At 38.9% G+C, this 19,963-nt stretch overlaps 2 protein-coding genes across 2 annotated transcripts; both read left to right on the top strand.

Annotated features, from left to right (window-relative positions):
• Positions 1 to 204: 204 nt before the first annotated feature.
• On the top strand, positions 205 to 1,595 carry LOC108851224 (uncharacterized). The gene is made up of 2 exons (XM_018624629.2): positions 205 to 784; positions 890 to 1,595. The coding sequence occupies exons 1-2, from the start codon at positions 637 to 639 to the stop codon at positions 1,456 to 1,458; spliced, it is 717 nt and encodes a 238-aa protein (XP_018480131.1). The 5' UTR covers positions 205 to 636; the 3' UTR covers positions 1,459 to 1,595.
• A 160-nt stretch (positions 1,596 to 1,755) lies between these two features.
• LOC108855502 (uncharacterized) lies at positions 1,756 to 16,722 on the top strand. Its single transcript, XM_018629348.2, has 2 exons — positions 1,756 to 2,048; positions 2,172 to 16,722. Exons 1-2 carry the CDS (start codon positions 1,901 to 1,903, stop codon positions 16,715 to 16,717), a joined length of 14,694 nt encoding a protein of 4,897 aa, XP_018484850.2. The 5' UTR covers positions 1,756 to 1,900; the 3' UTR covers positions 16,718 to 16,722.
• Positions 16,723 to 19,963: the final 3,241 nt, after the last annotated feature.

Here is a 19,963-nt window from a genome sequence, read left to right as displayed (position 1 = left end):
AGAAAATAATTTTGAGTGAAATAAAAGTTCTTGAAAAGTAAAAGCTAACTTAAATCGAAAATATTAAGAATGTCTTTTTTGCACTCTCTTCAATGAGAATTGGAACCATGAACTGGCAAGTACATTATGCATAGTTAACCGTCTATATAGAGAAGGTAACCAAAACATGTTATTCATGAATGACTTGGCTTCTTATGCATAAAAATTAATAATTAAGAATAGTTCATGGAGTGAATTTAGAATAGTTAGGGATAGGAGAGAAAAAAAACTAATGTAGACCAAACGTGACCGTTGCTTTGTGGTAAGAAGAAACACTTTACAGTCTTGGCTTCTCGTGAATAGAGTGTTATCTATCATAATGCAATGTAGGGTATATGCATTGGCCATGATCTTAAAAACAAAAGCTAATATAAAGATAGCCGTTACTTCCCGCCAACGCAACAAAAGCTCAAACTCATGACTCCCTTTATATCTCAGTTTCCTGAAGAGGAAGCAACGAATATATATATTCTTAAAGAAACTTATGTAATGGCTTAACTTTTTTAAAAAGAAAACTGTGGATGAGAGAGAGACTTCAACCAAAACTAAAAAACAGATGCTACTAAAAGAAGAAGCAGCATATATACAAAAAAAAAAATGGAGCTTGAACTAGGTCTGAAGATCACTCGAACAAGAGAAGATGTATCTTCCTCTACAGATTTCAAGGTTTCCGGAGATCCTCTTTGTCAGGTCTCGCCTTCTCGAGAAACCGATTCTGTGTTCATCCTAACTCTCCATCTCAAAGGTTTCATCATAAAAAAACATTCTCCTTCTCCCACATACATTCAAAGTTTTCCCATTTTTTCATGCACATTTTTGTAAGAGACTGAGAGATTGAAACGCAATGCAGGATTTAAGAAGAAGGGTATTGATATGGAGATAAACGAAGAAGGAGATCGGATTACTATAAGTGGAAGGAAGAAAGTAGAAGAAATGGTTTTGGTGAAGTGGGTGGAATGGAAGAAGGAAACTGAGATTCAAGAATTCAAGAAAGTGTTTCGGATTCCAAGAATCGTCAATCTTGACAAGATCAAAGCTAGGTTTAGTGAAGAAGATGAGACTTTAACAGTGACATTTCCCAAGAAAGTTAAGGGGATAACTGGTTTGAAGATTGAGGAGGAAGAGGAGGAAACAGAGCCAGAAGAAGAGAAAACAGAGGAAATAACAGAGCCAGAAGAAGAGAAAACAGAGGAAATAGCAGAACCAGAAGAAGAAATCGAAGAGGAAACAATACCAGAGGAAGAAGAAGAAGAAGAAGAGATTGAAGAAGAGATAGTGGAGGAAGAAACTGAAGAAAAAGAAAGTAAACCTAAAAAGAAGAAAAGAAAAAAATTTCGTTTTCCATGTTTTGCAGGATCTACTCTGCTTATGTCAATTATTGTTTTCATTATTCAATTCATTCAATCCAGAAGAAAATGAGATTAATGATTTATCATTAGGGTTTATTAGGGTAGAAAAAACTTGATCAATACTATGTAATGTGAGTTTTGTGTTGTTTTTTCTGGTCCTTAAATAGGTGACCAAAAAAAATAGATAAAAAATTATAGAAAACTGAAATCTTGGAAAGATTATGAGTACAATGATTATATGGAACAAAAAAAAGTATGTGCAAACTTTAACTAAGATCAAAATGGTTTGTTTCATGGTTCAGTATGAAAAGAAAAGGAAAAAAGCAAGTGGTTACTTGTTTTACAAGACAGCGACTTTGATTACTCATGTCCTAAAGAGGAAGTAACGAATATATAGTATCGTCCTTCTCCTTCCCTTTACTCTTTAGTGGATCAATCAACTAATTAATCAAAACAGTGGAATCCATCAAAATCCTCAGAGACAGATCCAACACACAAGAAAGAAGTTAGTAATGGAGCTCGAATTAGGGTTGAAGGTCACAAGAACCAGAGAGGATGTATCTTCCTCGGTTGATTTTCGCTTCTCTAAAGACCCATTTGGTCCTCTGGTACTTTCAAGAGAAACAGATTCAAGGTTCATCATCATCATCCATCTTAAAGGTCAAAACCAATTCACTCTTTGGTCTCTCTTTTTTTTTTGTCTTATTATCTAGGATAGTTACGGTTGAGTGAGTTACGGTTTAGTGTTTTAGGGAATGTTTAACTTGAGAATTGAAACTGTAGGATTCAAGAAGGAAGGTATTGAGATTGATATAAACAAAGAGGGAGATAAGATTACTATAAGTGGAAGGAAACCTGTTGAAGAAATGGTTATGATTAGATGGATGGCATGGAGGAAAGAAGTGGAGATGAGAGCGTTCAGGAAAGTTTTTCTGATTCCAGACGTTGTTGATTTAGACAAGATTAAAGCTAGATTTGATGATGATGATGCCACTCTTACGATCACAATGCCTAAAAGAGTAAAAGGAATCTCTGGATTTAACCTTGAGCAAGAGGAGGAAGAAGAAGAAGAGGGTGTGGACTTTGGAGATGTGAGTGAAGCTGAGAACAGAGAAGAAGTTGAAGAGGAGGATGAAGAAAGAGAGGAGGAGACTGATGAACACTCTGAGAGTCAAGGAGAAGAAGATTTTGGTGAGATGGTGGAAGATGAAGAAGGAGAGAGTCAAGTTTATGAAGGTGAAGAAGAGGGTTTCAGTGGAGGTGTGGATGAAACTCAAATTGAAGATGATGACTTAGAAGAGATTCAGCAGACTGGTCAACAAGAGTTGGCTGATTCAGACACAGAGAGTGAGGACAATGTCTTAGAAAAAATTCTAGACATTATGGAGCAAGAAGATAACCAAGAAGTAATGGAGAAGAAAGTTTCAGAAGAGATTAAAAATGAGGAGATGGGATCTGGAGCAACTGAAGAGATTGAAGAACAAGAATCTGATGAGGACAGTGGCTTAGAAAATCTACCAGACATTATAGAACAAGAAGTGATGGAGCAGAAAGTTTCAGAAGAGACTAAAAGTGTTGACATTAGATCTGAAGCAACTGAAGAGATTGAAGAACAAGAATCTGATGAGGACAGTGGCTTAGAAGAGCTTCCAGACATGATAGAACAAGAAGGTAACCAAAAAGTAAGGGAGCAGAAAGTTTCAGAAGAGACTAAAAATGGCGACATTAAATCTGGAGCAGTTGAAGAGACTGAAAAGCAAGAATCTGATGAGGACAGCGGCTTAACAAAGCTTCCAGAATTTATAGAACAGGAGAATAACCAAGACATGATGGAGAAGAAAGATTCACAAGAAGAGACTAGAAGTAATGATTTTGAAAAAATGGAAAGACAAGAAAGACCTCATGAGCAGTTAGATGGAACAAGTAAAAGTAGAGCTAAGGCTGATGATGATGATGGCTTGAGAAAGGTTCAAGGGATTGAAGAACCAGAGAGACGCAATGAAGAAAGAAAGATCCAAGAAATGGTGGAAGGGGATCCTAAGGAAGAGGTTGATGCAGAGATGGGAGAAGGATTCTTACCAAACATTGAGAGAACAAGAGTAGTTGCAGAAACTGAGACAAAAGTTGAGGAGTTGGAATCTGAAAAACCAGAAGCAGATAAGGTCAACCAGAAACATGAACTTATGGAAGAGAAAACTCCAGTGGCAGAGACAAGTATAGCGAATGATGTTCCAAAACCAGTTCAGATGACTGAAGCACCAGAGGTGGGTTCTGTAGTTAAAACAGATGATGAAGGAAAAGAGAAGAAGAAGAAGAAGAGTGTCAAGATGGAAACTGCACCAAACATTGCAGAAACTGAGACAAAACATGAAGAGAGTATCTTAACAAATCTTCGAGAGAATGAAGAGCAACATTCCAAGGGACGAAAGGGAGAAGATAAACAAGAAAATATCAAAGAATTGGTGAAAGAGAAAGCTCCAGAGGCAGAGACAAACATAAAGAATGATGTTCTGAAACCAATGCAAGAGAATGAAGTACCAGAGGTGGGTACGTTAGAGGAAGTAATGGAGCACAAAGTCTCAGAAGAGACTAAAAGTGATAACATTGGAGCAGTTGAAGAGATTGAAGAACAAGAATCTAATGAGATAAGTGGAACAAGTAAAAGTAAAGAAATGGAAAAGAAAAGGACTGATGGTGGTGATGATGATGGCCTGAGGAAGGCTCAAGGGATTGAAGAACCAGAGAGACACAACGAAGAAAGCAAGATTCAAGAAATGGTTGAAGAAGAAACAGGTGGTCAAGAGAAGGATGGCAAAGAACAATCTGATGAGAAAGAAACTCAAATTGAGGATGAAGACTTAGAAAAGAGTCAGCAAATTGATGAACAAGACAAGATTTTGGAAGCTGGTCAACAAGAGTATTCTGATTCAAATGCAGAGAGTGAAGGCAGCAGTAGCTTAAGAAAGCTTCCAGACATTATAGAACAAGAACATAAACAAGACGAGATTGAGAAGAAAGACTCACAAGCAGAGGCTAGAAGTGATGGTTTTGGATCTAGATCACTTGAAGAGGTTGAAAAACAAGAACATCATGAGCAGCTAGATGGAACAAGTAAAAGTAGAGCAAAGGCTGATGATGATGGCGGCTTGAACAAGGTTCAAGGGATTGAAGAACCAGAGAGACGCAATGATGAAGTAAGCAAGATTCAAGATATGGTGGAAGGGGAAACAAGTGATCATGAGAAGAGAAAAAATGCAAAGATGGAGACAAAGAGTAAGGATCCTAAAGAAGATGTTGATGCGGAGATGGATGAAGGATTCACACCAGTAGCTGCAGAAGATAATACTGCAGAAACTGTGACAAAAGCTGAGGAACCTGAATTTGAAAAACCAGAAGCAGCTAAGGTACACAAGAAACATGAATTGGTTGAGAAGAAAGAAGAGGAAGAGGAAGAGGAAGATACCAAGGAGAATGAAGAACAACATTCTAAAGGAAGAAAGCGACAAGACAAACAAGAAAATATCCAAGAGTTGGTGGAAGAGAAAACTCCAAATGCAGAGACAGATATAAAAAATGATGTTCAGGAGACTGAAGCACCAGAGATGGATACAGTAGTTAAAACAAATGATGAAGGAAAAGAGAAGAAGAAGACTGTGAAGATGGAGAATCATGCACCAAACATTGCAGAAACTGAGACAAAACCTGAAGATACTGAATCTGAAAAAGTAGGAGCAGATGAGGTATCCAAGATACATAAACCAGTAGAAAAGAAAGCAGAGGAAGATGCTAATGTGAGAGCCAAAGGTGAAGACAGTATCTTAACAAATATTCAAGAGAATGAAAATATCAAAAAACTGGTGGAAGAGAAAGCTCCAGAGGCAGACAAAAATATAGTGAATGATGTTCCGAAACCAGTTCAAGAGAATGAAGTACCAGAGGTGGGTACGTTAGGGGAAGTAATGGAGCAGAAAGTTTCAGAAGAGACTAAGAGTGATAACACTGGATCAGGAGCACTTGAAGAGATTGATGAACAAGAATCTAATGAGGACAGTGGTTTAGAAAAGCTTCCAGACATAATAGAAAAAGTAATGGAACAGAGAGTTTCAGAAGAGATTACAAGTGGTGACATTGGCTCGGGAGCAGTTGAAGAGATGGAAGAACAAGAATTTGATGAGGTAGGTGAGGACAGCAGTAGCTTAAGAAAGCCTCCAGACATTTTAGAACAAGAAAATAACCAAGACGTGATGGAGCAGAAAGATTCACAAGAAGAGAGTACTAGAGGTGATGATTTTGGATCTAGAGAATCTGAAGAGATTGAAAAACAAGAACCTCATGATCAGATAGATGGTGCAACAAGTAAAAGCATAGAAATGGCTCATGATGATGATGGCTTGAGCAAGGCTCAAAGGATTGAAGAACCAGAGAGACGCAATGAAGTAAGCAAGATTCAAGAAATGGTGGAAGGGGGTCCTAAAGAAGACGTTGATGCGGAGATGGGAGAAGGATTCACACCAAACATTGAGGGAACACCAATAGTTGCAGAAGATGATTTAGAAACTGAGAGAAAAGCTAAGGAACTTGACTCTATAAAACCAAAAATAGATAAGGCTGACAAGAAACATGAACTGGTTGAGAAGAAAGAAGAGGAAGAGGATAATACTAAGGTGAGAAGAGAAAGTGAAGACAGAAGAAGCTTAATAAAGCTTCAGGAGAATGAAGAACAACATTCTAAGGTACCAAAGCGACAAGACAAACCTGATATCAAAGAATTGGTGGAAGAGAAAGTTACAGAGGCAGAGAAAAATATAGTGAATGATGTTCTGAAACCAGTGCCAGAGACTGAACCAGAGGTGGGTAAAAGCGGTGACACTGTATCTGGAGCATTTGAAGATACTGAAAAACAAGAACCTTGTGAGCAGTTAGATGGGACAAGAAAAAGTAGAGCAAAGGCTGATGATGATGGCTTGAGAAAGGCTAAAAGGATTGAAGAACCAGAGAGACGCAATGAATTAAGCAATATTCAAGAAATGGTGGAAGGGGAGACAAGTGATCATGAGAAGAGAAAAATTGTAAAAGTGGAGATAACAAGAAAGGATCCTAAAGAAGACGGTGATGCTGAGATGGGCGAAGGATTCACACCAAACATTGAGAGAACACCAGTACTTGCAGAAACTGAGACAAAAGCTGAGGAGTTTGAATCTGAAAAACAAGAAGCAGATAAGGTAGACAAGAAACATGAATTGGTAGGAAAGAAAGAAGAGAAACATTCCAAGGGACAAGAGAAACAAGAAAATATCAAAAAGTTGGTGGAAGAGAAAGCTCCAGAGACAGAGACAAATATAGAAAATGATACTTCCAAACCAGTTCAAGAGATTGTACCAGAGCTAGGGGAAACAGGCGATGAAAGAAAACAAGGAAGAGAGAAGAAAAGCGTAGCAAACATTGTAGAAACTGAGACAAAACCTGAGGAGTTTGAGTCTGATAAACTAGAAGCAGATGAGGTTGACAAGATACACAAACTGGTTGAGAAGAAAGAGGATGAAGATGAGAATAATGCTGAGGTTGGAACACAAAGTGAAGACATTGGCTCAATAAAGCCTCAGGAAGTTGGAGAACAACAATCTCAGGGACAAAAGAGACAAGAAAACATCAAGGAACTGGTGGAAGAGAAAACTCCAGAGGCAGAGACAGCTGTAGAGAATGATACTCCCAAACCAGTTCAGGAGGAAAAGAATGATGCTGAGTCAAGAAAACCACAAGAGACTATCAGACAACAAGAGTTGGATGAATGTGACAAAGAAAGCAAGACCCAAGAGTTGGTGAAAAGCAAAACAAATGATGAAGAGAAAGAGGGGAAAGAAATTGAAGAAACAGTAACAAAGGAGCACGAGTCTTATAGACCAAAAGAAGAAGAAGAAGAAGAAGAAGAAGAAGAAGAAGAAGAAGAAGAAAAGTTTCCAGAACTAGTTGAAGAGAAGCCGCATTTTTCGAAAAATGAAAAACTCAAGGAGGAAGAAGAACTTCCAGAGAAGAAAACAGATCTACTTGGTGATGAGGATGATATCTCAAGAAAATCTAGAGATTCAGATGCCAAAGAAGAGGTTGATGTGGAAATGGGCAAAGGATTTGCACCAAGCATAGCAGAAACTGAGATAAAACCTGAAGATATTGAATCTGAAAAACAAGGTGCAGATGAGGTTGGGAAGACACAAAAACCAGTAGAGAAGAAAGAAGAGGAAGATGCTAATGTGAGAGCACAAAGTGAAGACAGAAGAAGCTTAATAAAGCTTCAAGAGAATGAAGAACAATATTTTAAGGGAAGAAAGCGACAAGACAAAATCAAAGAACTGGTGGAAGAGGAAGCTATAGAGACAGAGACAAATGTAGCTAATGATGTTCCAGAACCAGTTCAAGAGATTGAAACAGAGGTGGGTACATCAGGAGAAACAGATGATACAGAAAAAGAAGCAAAGGAGGAGAAGAAGAAAAGTGCAAGTTTGGAGGTAAGAAATAGGGATGCCAAAGAAGAGGTTGATGGGAAAATGGGCGTACCAGACATTCCAGAAACTGAGACAAAACCTGAAGAGTTTGAATATGATCAACTAAAAGCAGATGAGTTAGACAAGATACATGAACAGGCTGAGAAGAAAGCGGATGAAGAGGATAAGAACACTAAGGTTGGAAAACAAAGTGAAGACATTAGCTTCATAAAGCCTAAGGAAGTTGGAGAACAACAATCTGAAGGACAAAAGCAATACAAAAAACAAGAAAAGATTGAGGAACTGGTGGAAGAGAAAACTTCAGAGGCAGAGACAAATATAGAAAATGATACTTTGAAACCAGTTCAAGAGAGATGTGAAGGAAAAGAAAATGTCCAAAAACTTTTCCAAGAGGAAACAAAGAAGCAGCCAGAGGAGCACAAAGAGGCGGGAGAAAAGAATGATGATGCTGGCTCAAGAAAAGTTCAAGAGAATATTAGGCAACAAGACTTGGATGAATCAGAAATATGTGAGAAAGAAAGCAAGACCGAAGAATTGGTGAAAAGAAAGTCAAGCAATGAAGAGAAAGAAATTGAAGAAACACAAGAGTCATATAGACCAAAAATACTCAGGGAAGAAGAAACTGCAGAGAAGAAAACAGAATTTGGTGATGATGATTATCAAATTTTAAGAAGAGTTGGAGATACTGAAGGAAGAGATTTAGATTCCAAAGAAGATGTTGATGCGGAAATGGACAAAGGATTCACACTACACATTGCAGAAACTGAGACAAAATCTGAGGAGTTTGGATCTCAAAAATTGGAACCAGATGAGAATGATGATATACATGAAGTGGTTGAGAAGAAAGAAGAGGAAGAAAAAAATGCTAAGGTGAGAAGACAGAGAGAAGACAGAAGAAGCTCAATAGAACTTCAAGAGAATGAAAAACAACATTCAAAGAGACAAAAGCGACAAGAGAAAACTGCAGAGACAGAGACAAATAATATTCCAACACCAGTTCAGGAAACAGGTAATGAAGGAAACGAGGAGAAGAATAAAAGTGTTGCAATGGAAATAAAAAATGGGTATCCCAAAGAAGAGTTTGATGCTGAAAATGGCAAAGGATTTGCACCAAACACTGCAGAAACCGAAAGAAAACCTGAGGAGCTTGAATCTGATAAGTTAGAATCAGATGAGATACATGAAAAGGTTGAGAAGAAAGAAGAAGAGGAAGAGGACAATGCTAAGATGAGAGGACAAAGTGAAGACAGTAACTTAAGTAAAAAGCTTCAAGAGACTAAACAAGAACAACAAGACAAGATCAAGGAGTTAGTGGAAGAGAAAACTCCAGAGATTGAAGAACCAGAGGAAACAATAGAGCAAGAGTCACATAGACCAAAAGTATTTGGTGATGATGATCTTCATGTTTCAAGAAGAGTTGGAGATACTACTGGAAAAATAGATTCAGATGCCAAAGAAGAGGTTGATCCTCAAATGGGAAAAGGGTTCACACCAAACATTGCAGAAACTGATGCCAAGGCTGGAACAGAAAGTGAAGACATTAGCTTAGTAAAGCCTCAGGAGTTTGGAGAACAGCAATCTCAGGGACAAAAGCAACACAGCGAGCACAAAAAGATTGAGGAATTCGTGAAAGAGAAAACTCCACAGGCAGAAGCGAGTATAAGGGATGATACTTTGAAACCAATTCAGGAGATATGTGAGGGAAAACAAAAGATCCAAAAACTTATCCAAGAGGAAACAAAGAAGCAGCCAGAAGAGTACAAAGAGAAAATGGTGAAGGTAGGGAAAAAGATCAATGATGATCATGATCAAAGTTCAAGAAGAATTGGAGATACTGAAGAAAGCGATTCAGATTCCAACGAAGGATTTGATGCGGAAATGGGCAAAGGATTCACACTAAACATTGCAGAAACTGAGACAGGAGCTGATGAGTTTGAATCTCATAAAGTGGAACCAGGTGAGGTAAATGAGAATGATGATGATACACATGAACTGGTTGAGAAGAAAGAAGAAAATGTTAAGGTGAGAAGGCAGGACGAAGACAGAAGAAGCTTAATAAAGCTTCAAGAGAATGAAAAGCAACATTCAAAGAGACAAAAGCGACAAGAGAAAACTGCAGAGACAGAGACAAATATTCCAACTCCAGTTCAGGAAACAGGTAATGAAGGAAAGGAGGAGAAGAAGATAAGTGTTACACCAAACACTGCAGAAACTGAAACAAAGCCTGAGGAGTTTGAATCTGTTAAGTTAGAAACAGATGAGATACATGAACTAGTGGAGAAGAAAGAAGAAGAGGAAGAGGACAATGCTAAGGTGAGAATACAAAATGAAGACAGTAACTTTAGTAAAAATCTTCAAGAGACCAAAGAAGAACAGTTTCAGGCACAAAAGCGACATGACAAGAAAGAAAAGATCAAAGAGAAGACTCCAGCGGCAGAAACAGATACTGAAACAATGAAGCAAGAGTCGTATAGACCACCAAAACTATTTGGTGATTATGATCATCATATTTCAAGAAGAGATGGAGATACTGGACAAAGAGATTCAGATGCCAAAGAAGAGGTTAATCCTGAAATGGGAAAAGGGTTCACACCAAACATTGCAGAAACTGAGAAAAATGCTGAGGAGTTTGAATCTGATGCAGTAAAAGCAGTTGAGGAAGACAGGATACACGAACTGGTTGAGAAGAAGAAGAAGAAAGAGGAAAATGATAAGGTGAGAAGACAAAGTGAAGACACTGGCTTAAAAAGGCTCCAAGAAGAAAATTTTCAGGGACCAAATCGTCACAGCAAACAAGAAAAGACCAACGAATTGGTGGAAGAGAAACCAGTTCAAGAGACTGAAAGACCAGATGTGAGTACGTTAGAGACATGTGAGGACAAAGTATTTGCAGAGACAGAGACAAAGGATCAAGAGTCTTATAGACCAAAAATACTTGAAGAAGAAGACACAATCCAAGAGCTAGCTGAAGAGAAGATGAACGGTTCAAGAAAAGTAGAGGAGGAAGAAGAAACTGCAGAGAAGAAAACAGAGTTAGGTGATGATGATATGTCAAGAAACGCTGGAGAAATTGGTGCAATGAAGGGACAAGAAAAAGAAAAAGAAAAGATTCAAGAATTAGCACTGGAAGAAAAGGTAAGTGATGGCGGCAAGAAAATATTTGCAGAGGGAAAATCTGAGAATGATGAGTCAAGAAAAGTTCAAGAGATTGATGAGAAGCAATCACATGAAGAAGATGAACGTGGAAATCAAGTCCAGAAACTTATAGGAGGAGAAACAAGTGGTCAAGGAGACGTAGAAGAGAGGGAGAAGAGAATAAGAGAGGTAGACAAAAGATTCAGAGAAGCTCAAGGGATTGAAAGAACAGACTCAGATGTATCTGAAAAATATGTTAAAGGAGAACTCCAGGAAAAAGAGAAGGAGGACGTAGCTGATACACCAAAAAGAAGGACAGGTACTACAGAACAAGAATTAGTAAATCTGAACAGTCAAATGGAGCAAGAAGCTGGAGAGAAGACTCAAGAACTGGTGGATGAGAACATCAATAATTGCAAAGAAGAAGAATCAGAGACCAAAACTGATGATGTCGTAAGAAAGGTTCAAGGTATGAAAGAACAGGATTTGTCTGAAGCGGAAAGGAAGCATGGTAGCAAGATTAAAGAAGTGATAGAAAAAAAAGCAGCAGAGGCAGAGAAAGAAGATGAGTGTGATGGCTTAAGTGAAATACACCGTAGTGAAGAACAGAAGTTGCATGAACCAAGTGGTCAAGAGAGAGAGGAAGAGAAGAAGGAGAAAGCTGTAGAGTATATGAGAATAACAGAGAAGGAAAGCTCCCCAACTGCTCAAGAGATTAAGGACCAACGACCTGATAAAGAGAGCCATGAGAAACGATCCAAACAAGACCTGGTGGAAGCTGGACATAATGAAACTGAGGAACATACCTCAAAAAAGGTTCGGGAGATAGAAAAAGAGGAATCTGATGGTTTAAAGGGATCTGTAGTGCAAGACAAGAAGCAAGAAACAGAGGAAAATGAGATAAGTAGAGCAGTGGAAGAGAAAGAGATTATGGAGAGGAGGACAGAAACTGAAGATGTTAGCTTGAGAGAAATCCAAGATGATGAAGATACAGAAATGTTTAAGTCTTATAAGAGACAAGAAGAAGACAAGATCCAGGAACCAGTGGAAGTGGGGAAAAGTGGTTACAAAGAAAAAATCAAGAAACAAGATGAGATTGATATTTCAAGAATCCAAAAGCATGGAGAACCAAATTTTGATGAACTTGGGAGACACGGTGAGCAAACAAATATTCCACAAGGAGAAGACAAGATCCATGAACCAGTGGACATGGGAACACATGATCACAGAGAGAAAGTCAAGAAACAAGATGGTGATGATGTTCCTCCATCAGTGAAAGAAGAAAAAGTGGAGAACATGGCTGAGCTAGAAGGGAAAAGAGAAGATGACAGTTCAGAGGAAGCAACTGATCCTAAAGAATCAGAAGGAAAAGAGAAAACTAGAGCAGTGGAGGAGAAAGATATTGTGGAAAGGAGGACAATAACTAGAGATGGTAGTTTCAGAAAAGCTCAGGATGATGCAGAACCAGAACTGAGTAAACCTTACAAGCCACAAGAAGAAGACAAGGTCCAGGAAGCTGTGGAAAGGGGAACAAGTGATTACAGAGAAGAAGTCAAGAAACAGGATGGGGATAACGAAGCATGCCATAGTGACCATAAAGAGGAACAACAGGAAGAAAAGTTAATTGCCAAGACAGAACTGAAATCTAAGGAAGACGAAAAGATTCAAGAGATTGAAAAACAGAAGCCTGATGAATTACAGAGATCTTTGGACATGGGAACACATGATCACAGCGAGAAAGTCAACGAACAAGATGGTGATGATGTTCCTCAATCAGTGGAGAAAATGGCTGAGCTAGAAGGGAAAATGGAAGATGACAGTTCAGACAAGTTTCATGAGAATGAAGAAAGAAAATCATATGAAGATTGGACACATGAGACGTGGGAGAAGAGTAAAGAGGAAGCAACTGATCCTAAAGAGGAAAAAGAGAAAACTAGAGCAGTAGCGGAGACGGAGATTGTGGAGAGGAGGACAGGAACCAGAGATGGTAGTTTGAGAAAATCTCAGGATGATTCAGAACAAAAACTAAGTAAACCTTACAAGCCACAAGAAGAAGAAGACAAGGTCCAAGAATCTGTGGAGAGGGGAACAAGTGATAACAAAGAAGAACTCAAGAAACAAGATGGGAATGATACTACAAGAAGCAAAGAGCTTGGCAAGCCAAGTTTAATTAGAGAGGAAGCAACTGCTAAAGCAGGCCATAGTGACCATAAAGAACAAAATGAAGAAAAGGTTATTACCAAAGCACAAATGAAAGCTGAGGAAGACAATTCAATAAAGATTCAAAAGATTGAAAACCAGAAGTCTGATGAATTGCAGAGATCTTTGGTACAAGACAAGATGCAAGAAACAGAGGAAAAAGAAAAAACCAGACCAATGGAGGAGAAAGAGATTGTGGAGAGGAGGACAAAAGCTGAATATGGTAGCTTAAGAGAATTTCAAGATAGAAAAGAATCAGAATCTAGTAAACCTTATAAGAGACGAGATGAAGACAAGATCCAGGAAGTAGTGGAAATGGAAACAAGTGATTATAGAGAAAAGGTCAAGACACAAGATGGTGATGATGTCTTAAGAAGCCAAGAAACTGAGAAACTGGATTTAGTTGAACAAGAAGCAACTGGGCCCAAAAATAAACACACAGGAGCGAAAGAAGAAGAAGAAAGATATGAGAAAGTTGCAGAGACAGAGACAAAAGTTGAGGATGAGACCAGCAAAGAGGTAGAGGAGAACCAAAAAGAAGAAGAAGATTCCTTAGATGATCCTATGAAAATGATTCAAGAAAGTGAAAAAAAAGAATCACATGAACCAGAGATTCAAATAGTCCAAGACTTAGTGGAAGAAGAAACAAAGGATCAAGAAAATGAAGTGGCAATGGTAGCTGCAACTGTAGAGGCAAATCATGATGAAGATAGTTCAATTATATTGCAAACTATAAAAGAACATGAAGAACACAAGGAACCAAGAAATGATCCTGGAGTGGAAGAAGCACATAACGATTGGAAGCAAGAGGACCGAGGAATGATGAAAGATTTAGTTAAAGAGGAAGCACTTGATCTCAGACACACCGGTGGAGAAGGATACAATGACCATAAAGAAGAAAAGTTTATTCCCAAGGCAGGAGTGAAAGCTGAGGAAGATAGCTCAGAACAGGAGTTTGATGAGTTGCAGAGATCTTTGGGACAAGACAAGATGCAAGAAACAGAAGAAAAAGGAAAGCCTAGATCAGCAGAGGAGAATGAGACTGTGGAGGGAAAGACAAAAACTGAAGATGGTAGCTTGAGGAAGGTTCAAGAAGGTGAAGATCCAGAGTTGAGTAGACATAAGAGACATGAGGAAGAACTCAAGAAACAAGATGAGGATGATATCTTAAGAAGCCAAGAGACTAGCAAAGTGGATTTAGGTGAAGAAGATGAAAAAGAAGAATCAGAGGAACTAGACATAGTCCAAGATATTGTGGAAGACAAAACATGGGATCAAGAAGATGATAGGGTTGGGGAAGCTGCAGCTGTAGTGGCAAACAATGAGAAAGATAGTACAAGAAAATTGCACACCACTGGAGGAGAAGAACTAAAAGAACACGAGGAACAAGAACCTGAAGTAAAAACAGAGAATGAAGAATCAAGAAGAGGACAAAAAGTCAAACAAGAGAAGAATGATGAGACAAGAAGTGACGATGGTATTGTGAGAAAGGTTGGAGAGACAAAAGTGCAAGAATCAGATGAAAAGAAAGATCAAGAACCAGTGAGGAAAGAAGCGAGTAATGATGGAGCTAAGCTGGAAGAGACTGAAGAGGATAGCCTTATAAAAGGTGGAGAGTTTATAGAAAAGGAGTCATCAAAGACAAAACCAGTGGGACAAGAAAACATGCAACAACTTATGGATGCAGAAAAACAAGAAAATGAGGGAAAATCAGAGGCAGGAGGGGAGATGCAAGCTAAGATTAAAGAAGAAAATGGTATAGAAGGAAGTGAGAAAGTTGCAGAAGTGGAGATGCAAGATAAGATTGGCATCAGAATGAAGGACCAAGAAACTAAAAGACAAGAACTATATGAGCTTTTAGAAAATGAAGAGCATGACAAGATTCCAGAACCGGTTGTCAAAGGAACAAAATATGAGAGAGTGGAGGACAGAGAAGATGAAGAGATGAAGCGAAACTCTGAGGATGTTAGCTCAAGAAATGTTCAGAAGAATAAGGAAGAAGAATCAGATGGTTTAGAGAAACACATGAAACTAAGTGAGCTCCAAGAAAATGAATCAGTGGAAGAAGAAGAACTAAATGAAGCTGGAGGATATAAGGAAATGCTAAAGACAAAGTCTATGGAAGATTCAAGACAGTCTCAACATTCAGATCAGACAGAACAAGAAAACATCCAAGAGCTAATGGCCGAGGAGGAGGACGAAGAAGATCAGAACAAGAAAATGAAGAGAATGCCGCAGGTGGAGTCAAAAGCTAATGATGATATCTCAGAGAAGGATGAGACAGAAATGTTGAGAGGGCAAAAGGAAAAGGAAGATCATCAAGATGTGGTGGAGATAGAAACAAGTGACCAGAGGAAGAAAGAAAGGGAAGAGAAGATTGTTGGTACAGCAGTGGCAGGAGATGAATGGGATAGCTCAAGGAAGAATCAAGAACATGAAGAAGAACAGTTAGATAAACTAGAAAGACATGGGGAAGAAACAAGCAATGATAAAGAAGAAAACAGAGGAAACAGAGCAGGTGCAGAGACAACAATAAAAGATGATGGCTTTAGAGAAGAACAATTAGAGATGGTTTTGAGACACAGTGAACAAGACAAGAAGCAGTTAGTTGTGGAAAAGGACAAAAGTGGTAAAGCAAAGGATAAAAGGAATCAAGAGACAAAGAGTAAAGATGACAGCTCAAGAAAGACTCTAGAAAATGAAAAACAAGATTCTCATGAACAAAAGAGAAACTATGAGGAACAAGACAAGAAGAACATGGGACCAAACTATTTCAGAAATGAAGAGGATGGTAAGGAAGATAAAGAAACTGCAGAAGCAGGCAGCACAAGAAGGATGGAGGAGATTAAAGAACGAGAATCAACTAAAATGGTTGAGAGACATGATTACCAAGATAATATCACTGATTTGGTGGAAGATAAAATGAACAATCAAGAAAAAGAAGAAAAGACTGAAGACTCTGAATCAAAAGAACCTGAAAGACTGAGGAAAGAAGACAAGGGGAGTGAACTAGTGCAAGAAAGATCAACAGATAACCTTCAAGATGAAGAAACCAAAATCAAGAAAAAAGAATCAAGCAAGACTCATCAGCTCAAAGAAAAAGAAACAGGTGAAGAAGAGATACTTAAAGAAAAAGAGAACAGAGAAACTGAACGTGAAGATGGTAGCGCAAAAAAGATTCAAGAGATAGACAAAGAAGGATCAAGTGAACCAAGAAGAGATGAGGAAAGAGACAAGATCCAACCAGTGGAGAGTGAAACAAGTGAAGATGAGGAAGAGGAGTTAGAAGTTGAAGTTGAAGACTCAGAAGAAGATTGGGAAGCTGAAGTGATTCAAGAGATGGATTCAGATAAAGATAATGATGAACTTAGAAAAATAAGAAGAATCAAACTAGGATTTAGGTTAGTCGGAGGATCAACATTGTTTATGTCACTTATAGTCATAGTTATTAGTATCATTCGTTCCAAGAGAAAAACAAAATGTTACAAGTTTTAAACCAAAGCACAATATCATCTTCTTCTTTTTTGAAATGTGAAATCAGGATCCACAACTTTTATCACCATGAGATGGTACAGCCTCCTTAGAACACAAGAGGAACCAGCTTATTATCAAATGCAATGTTAGACCACATCACGTATATTTTAGTAAATGGATAGTTCATTTGGGCTTCTAATGGGCCCAATGGAAGGAATTCTCGCTTATTGGCCCGCCCATTGTATTGAGAACATTTAATTTAATTTTTCTAATTCTGATTCATCGACCCATACGTACTGTCATTAACTCAAACCACAAGAAATCAGAGACTGGGTTGATTGTTGACTTTTAATTGTGCTTCAATCTTCTAATCATTTTACGTAACAAGGATTTGAGAAGAGAGAAACGAGAGAGACGAGAGTTTGTTATGAATGATAAATCTTCTCATTAACTTTAACTGTACAAGATATTTCTGTTTATATACAAGGTGTAGTTAGCTAACTTACACTCTAACTAACTTGCTAACATACACATCACGTGAGCACGTGTACTATATCTGATACGCCCCCGTCAAGCCTTAATCTGGTGAAGGAAGATAAAGGCTTGAGACAGACATACGAGCAAGAAGAGAACGGAATGGAGTAGGATGAAGCGGCTTGGTCAAAATATCAGCCAGTTGATTACCACTCGTAACATGAATAGCCGTGAGGTTGCCAGACTTAAGCTGATTCCGAACGATGTGGCAGTCAAGCTCCACGTGCTTGGTCCGTTCGTGGAAGACCGGATTAGTGGCAATGTAGATAGCTGATTTACTGTCACAGAAAAGCTTAGCAATAGCAGTGACATCAATGCGGAAGTCACGAAGGAGCTTCTGAAACCAGAGTATCTCGCGTGTAACATCAGCCAAGCTACGGTACTCCGCCTCTGTACTACTGCGACTAGCCACCCTCTGCTTCTGAGAACGCCAACAGATAAGAGAAGTACCAAGGTAGACACAGTAGCCAGTAGTAGAAATGCGTGTATCACGACATGAAGCCCAGTCTGCATCCGCAAAAGCATTCAAGCAGAGCTCAGAGGAAGATGAATAAAACAAACCCTGGCCAGGATTGCCTTTTAAGTACTTGAGAACTCGATGAGCTGCTTGAAGATGTACATCAGTCGGACGCTGGAGAAACTGACTCAGCTTGTGAACAGCGAACGTTATATCTGGACGTGTGATAGTCAAGTATAACAGTCGTCCAATGAGTTCACGGTATGGGCGTGCCGAAGGAAGAGGAACACCATCCTCTAAGCTCAGATGCGTATAAGGATCCATCGGCACACTAGCAGGCTTGCAAGCAAGAAGACCTGCACTCTCAATCAAGTCCAAAGCATACTTGCGCTGGCAAATAGAAATACCAGAAGAAGATCTTGCAATTTCAAGGCCAAGAAAGAACCTCATAGGACCTAGATCCTTTATCTTGAAAGCAGAGGCAAGAGTCTTCTTTAACGCAGAGAGCTCCACATCACTGTTGCTAGCAATGGCAATGTCATCAACATAGACCAATACAGCAACAAATGCAGTAGGAGTAGCTTTCACATAGAGACTTGTATCGGATTCGGATTGATCATATCCAGCGCCCACAAGAACATTAGTCAAGGTTTGGTTCCACTGACGCGAAGCCTGTTTAAGACCATAAATGCTCTTGTGAAGACGACAGACAGGGTTAGGAGGAAGCACTTCATTTGGACCTGGAGTATAGCCTTGAGGTAAGGACATGTAGATCTCTTCATCCAGTGTGCTATGCAAGAAAGCATTAGACACATCCATCTGTGATAGCGTCCAACCCTTAGCAGCAGCAAGACCCAACATAAGCTTGACACTAGTGAGCTTGATAACCGGAGAAAAGGTCTCATTATAGTCGACGCCTTCTTGTTGGGTATAGCCCTTAGCCACCAAACGAGCTTTGTAGCGTTCAATGGTGCCATCAGGTCGAAACTTGATGGTAAACACCCATTTACATCCAACCACATTCTTCCCAGGGGGAAGAGAAACAACAGTCCACGTCTTGTTCAATTCCATGGCATTGAGCTCATCAGTTGCAGCACCTCTCCACCGTTCAGAGGTCATAGCTTCATAAAATGTTTTCGGCTCGGTTTCAATGGAAAAAGAAAGAAGAAATTTGTAGTAGGGTGGGGATAGTCTTTTGTAAGAGAGGACAGAAGATAAAGGATATGGAGTTGTGTGATGAGAGGGTAAATGAGAGGTATGGGATTGGAGAAGAGCACAATGATACTCAGATAAGTACGATGGAGCCTTAGTCTGTCTGCGCGGTCTCTCAACATGACTGGGAACCAAAGCAGTACCTGAGACAACAGTTTCAGGAACCACAGGAACAACATTGGGTGGAGGTGATGCAGATGAGGATGAAGATGCATGATCAGGAGATGAAACAAAAGGAATAGGAGCAGGTAAAATGAGATGAGAAAAGAAATCAAAGACAGGAGAAGTAGGATCATGAAAAGGAAAAGAGGTCTCATGAAAAACAATGTTGCGAGAAATAGAAATAGAACGAGTTTCCAAGTCAAGCACTTTGTATCCTTTATATCCAGAAGGATAACCAAGAAAAACAGATGCTCTAGCACGAGGACTAAACTTGTTTCGATCTTTTAGAAGAGTACTAACATAGCATAGACAACCAAAAACACGAAGCATTTTGTAATCAGGCAACTTTTTCAAAAGCAGTTCAAAAGGAGTTTTGTGTTTCAGTAAGGGTGAAGGAGTTCGATTGATCAGAAATGCAGCAGTACTCACACAATCAGGCCAGTAAGCAAGAGGAATGTTTGACTGAAACAAAAGAGCACGAGCAACATTGAGAAGATGTTGATGCTTTCTCTCAACAACAGAATTCTGTTGTGGAGTATAAGCACAAGCAAACTGATGAACTAAACCATATTTGACAACAAGATCAGTAAAACGTAATTCAGGGGCATTATCAGTTCTAATAGCTTTCAGTTCAGCACCATACTGAGTAATAACATGAGTAACAAAAGATGTAAAAACAGTAATAGCATCACTTTTATTACGAAGCATATAAACCCAAGTTACACGAGTAGCGTCATCCACAATTGTGAAGAAATACTTGTAACCATCGACAGACTCAACAGAAAAAGGACCCCATGTATCTAAATGTAACAACTCAAAAGGTTTTTCACACATATTATTTTGAAAAGGAAAAGACAGACGCCTCTGTTTTGCTAAAGGACAGATAGAGCAATGCTCATGAG

Source organism: Raphanus sativus, chromosome 2 (genome assembly GCF_000801105.2).
Source record: "Raphanus sativus cultivar WK10039 chromosome 2, ASM80110v3, whole genome shotgun sequence".
In the NCBI taxonomy this organism is placed as follows: domain Eukaryota; kingdom Viridiplantae; phylum Streptophyta; class Magnoliopsida; order Brassicales; family Brassicaceae; genus Raphanus; species Raphanus sativus.
The sequence above is the reverse complement of the archived record's forward strand: the minus strand, read 5'-3'. Positions and strand labels throughout refer to the sequence as shown.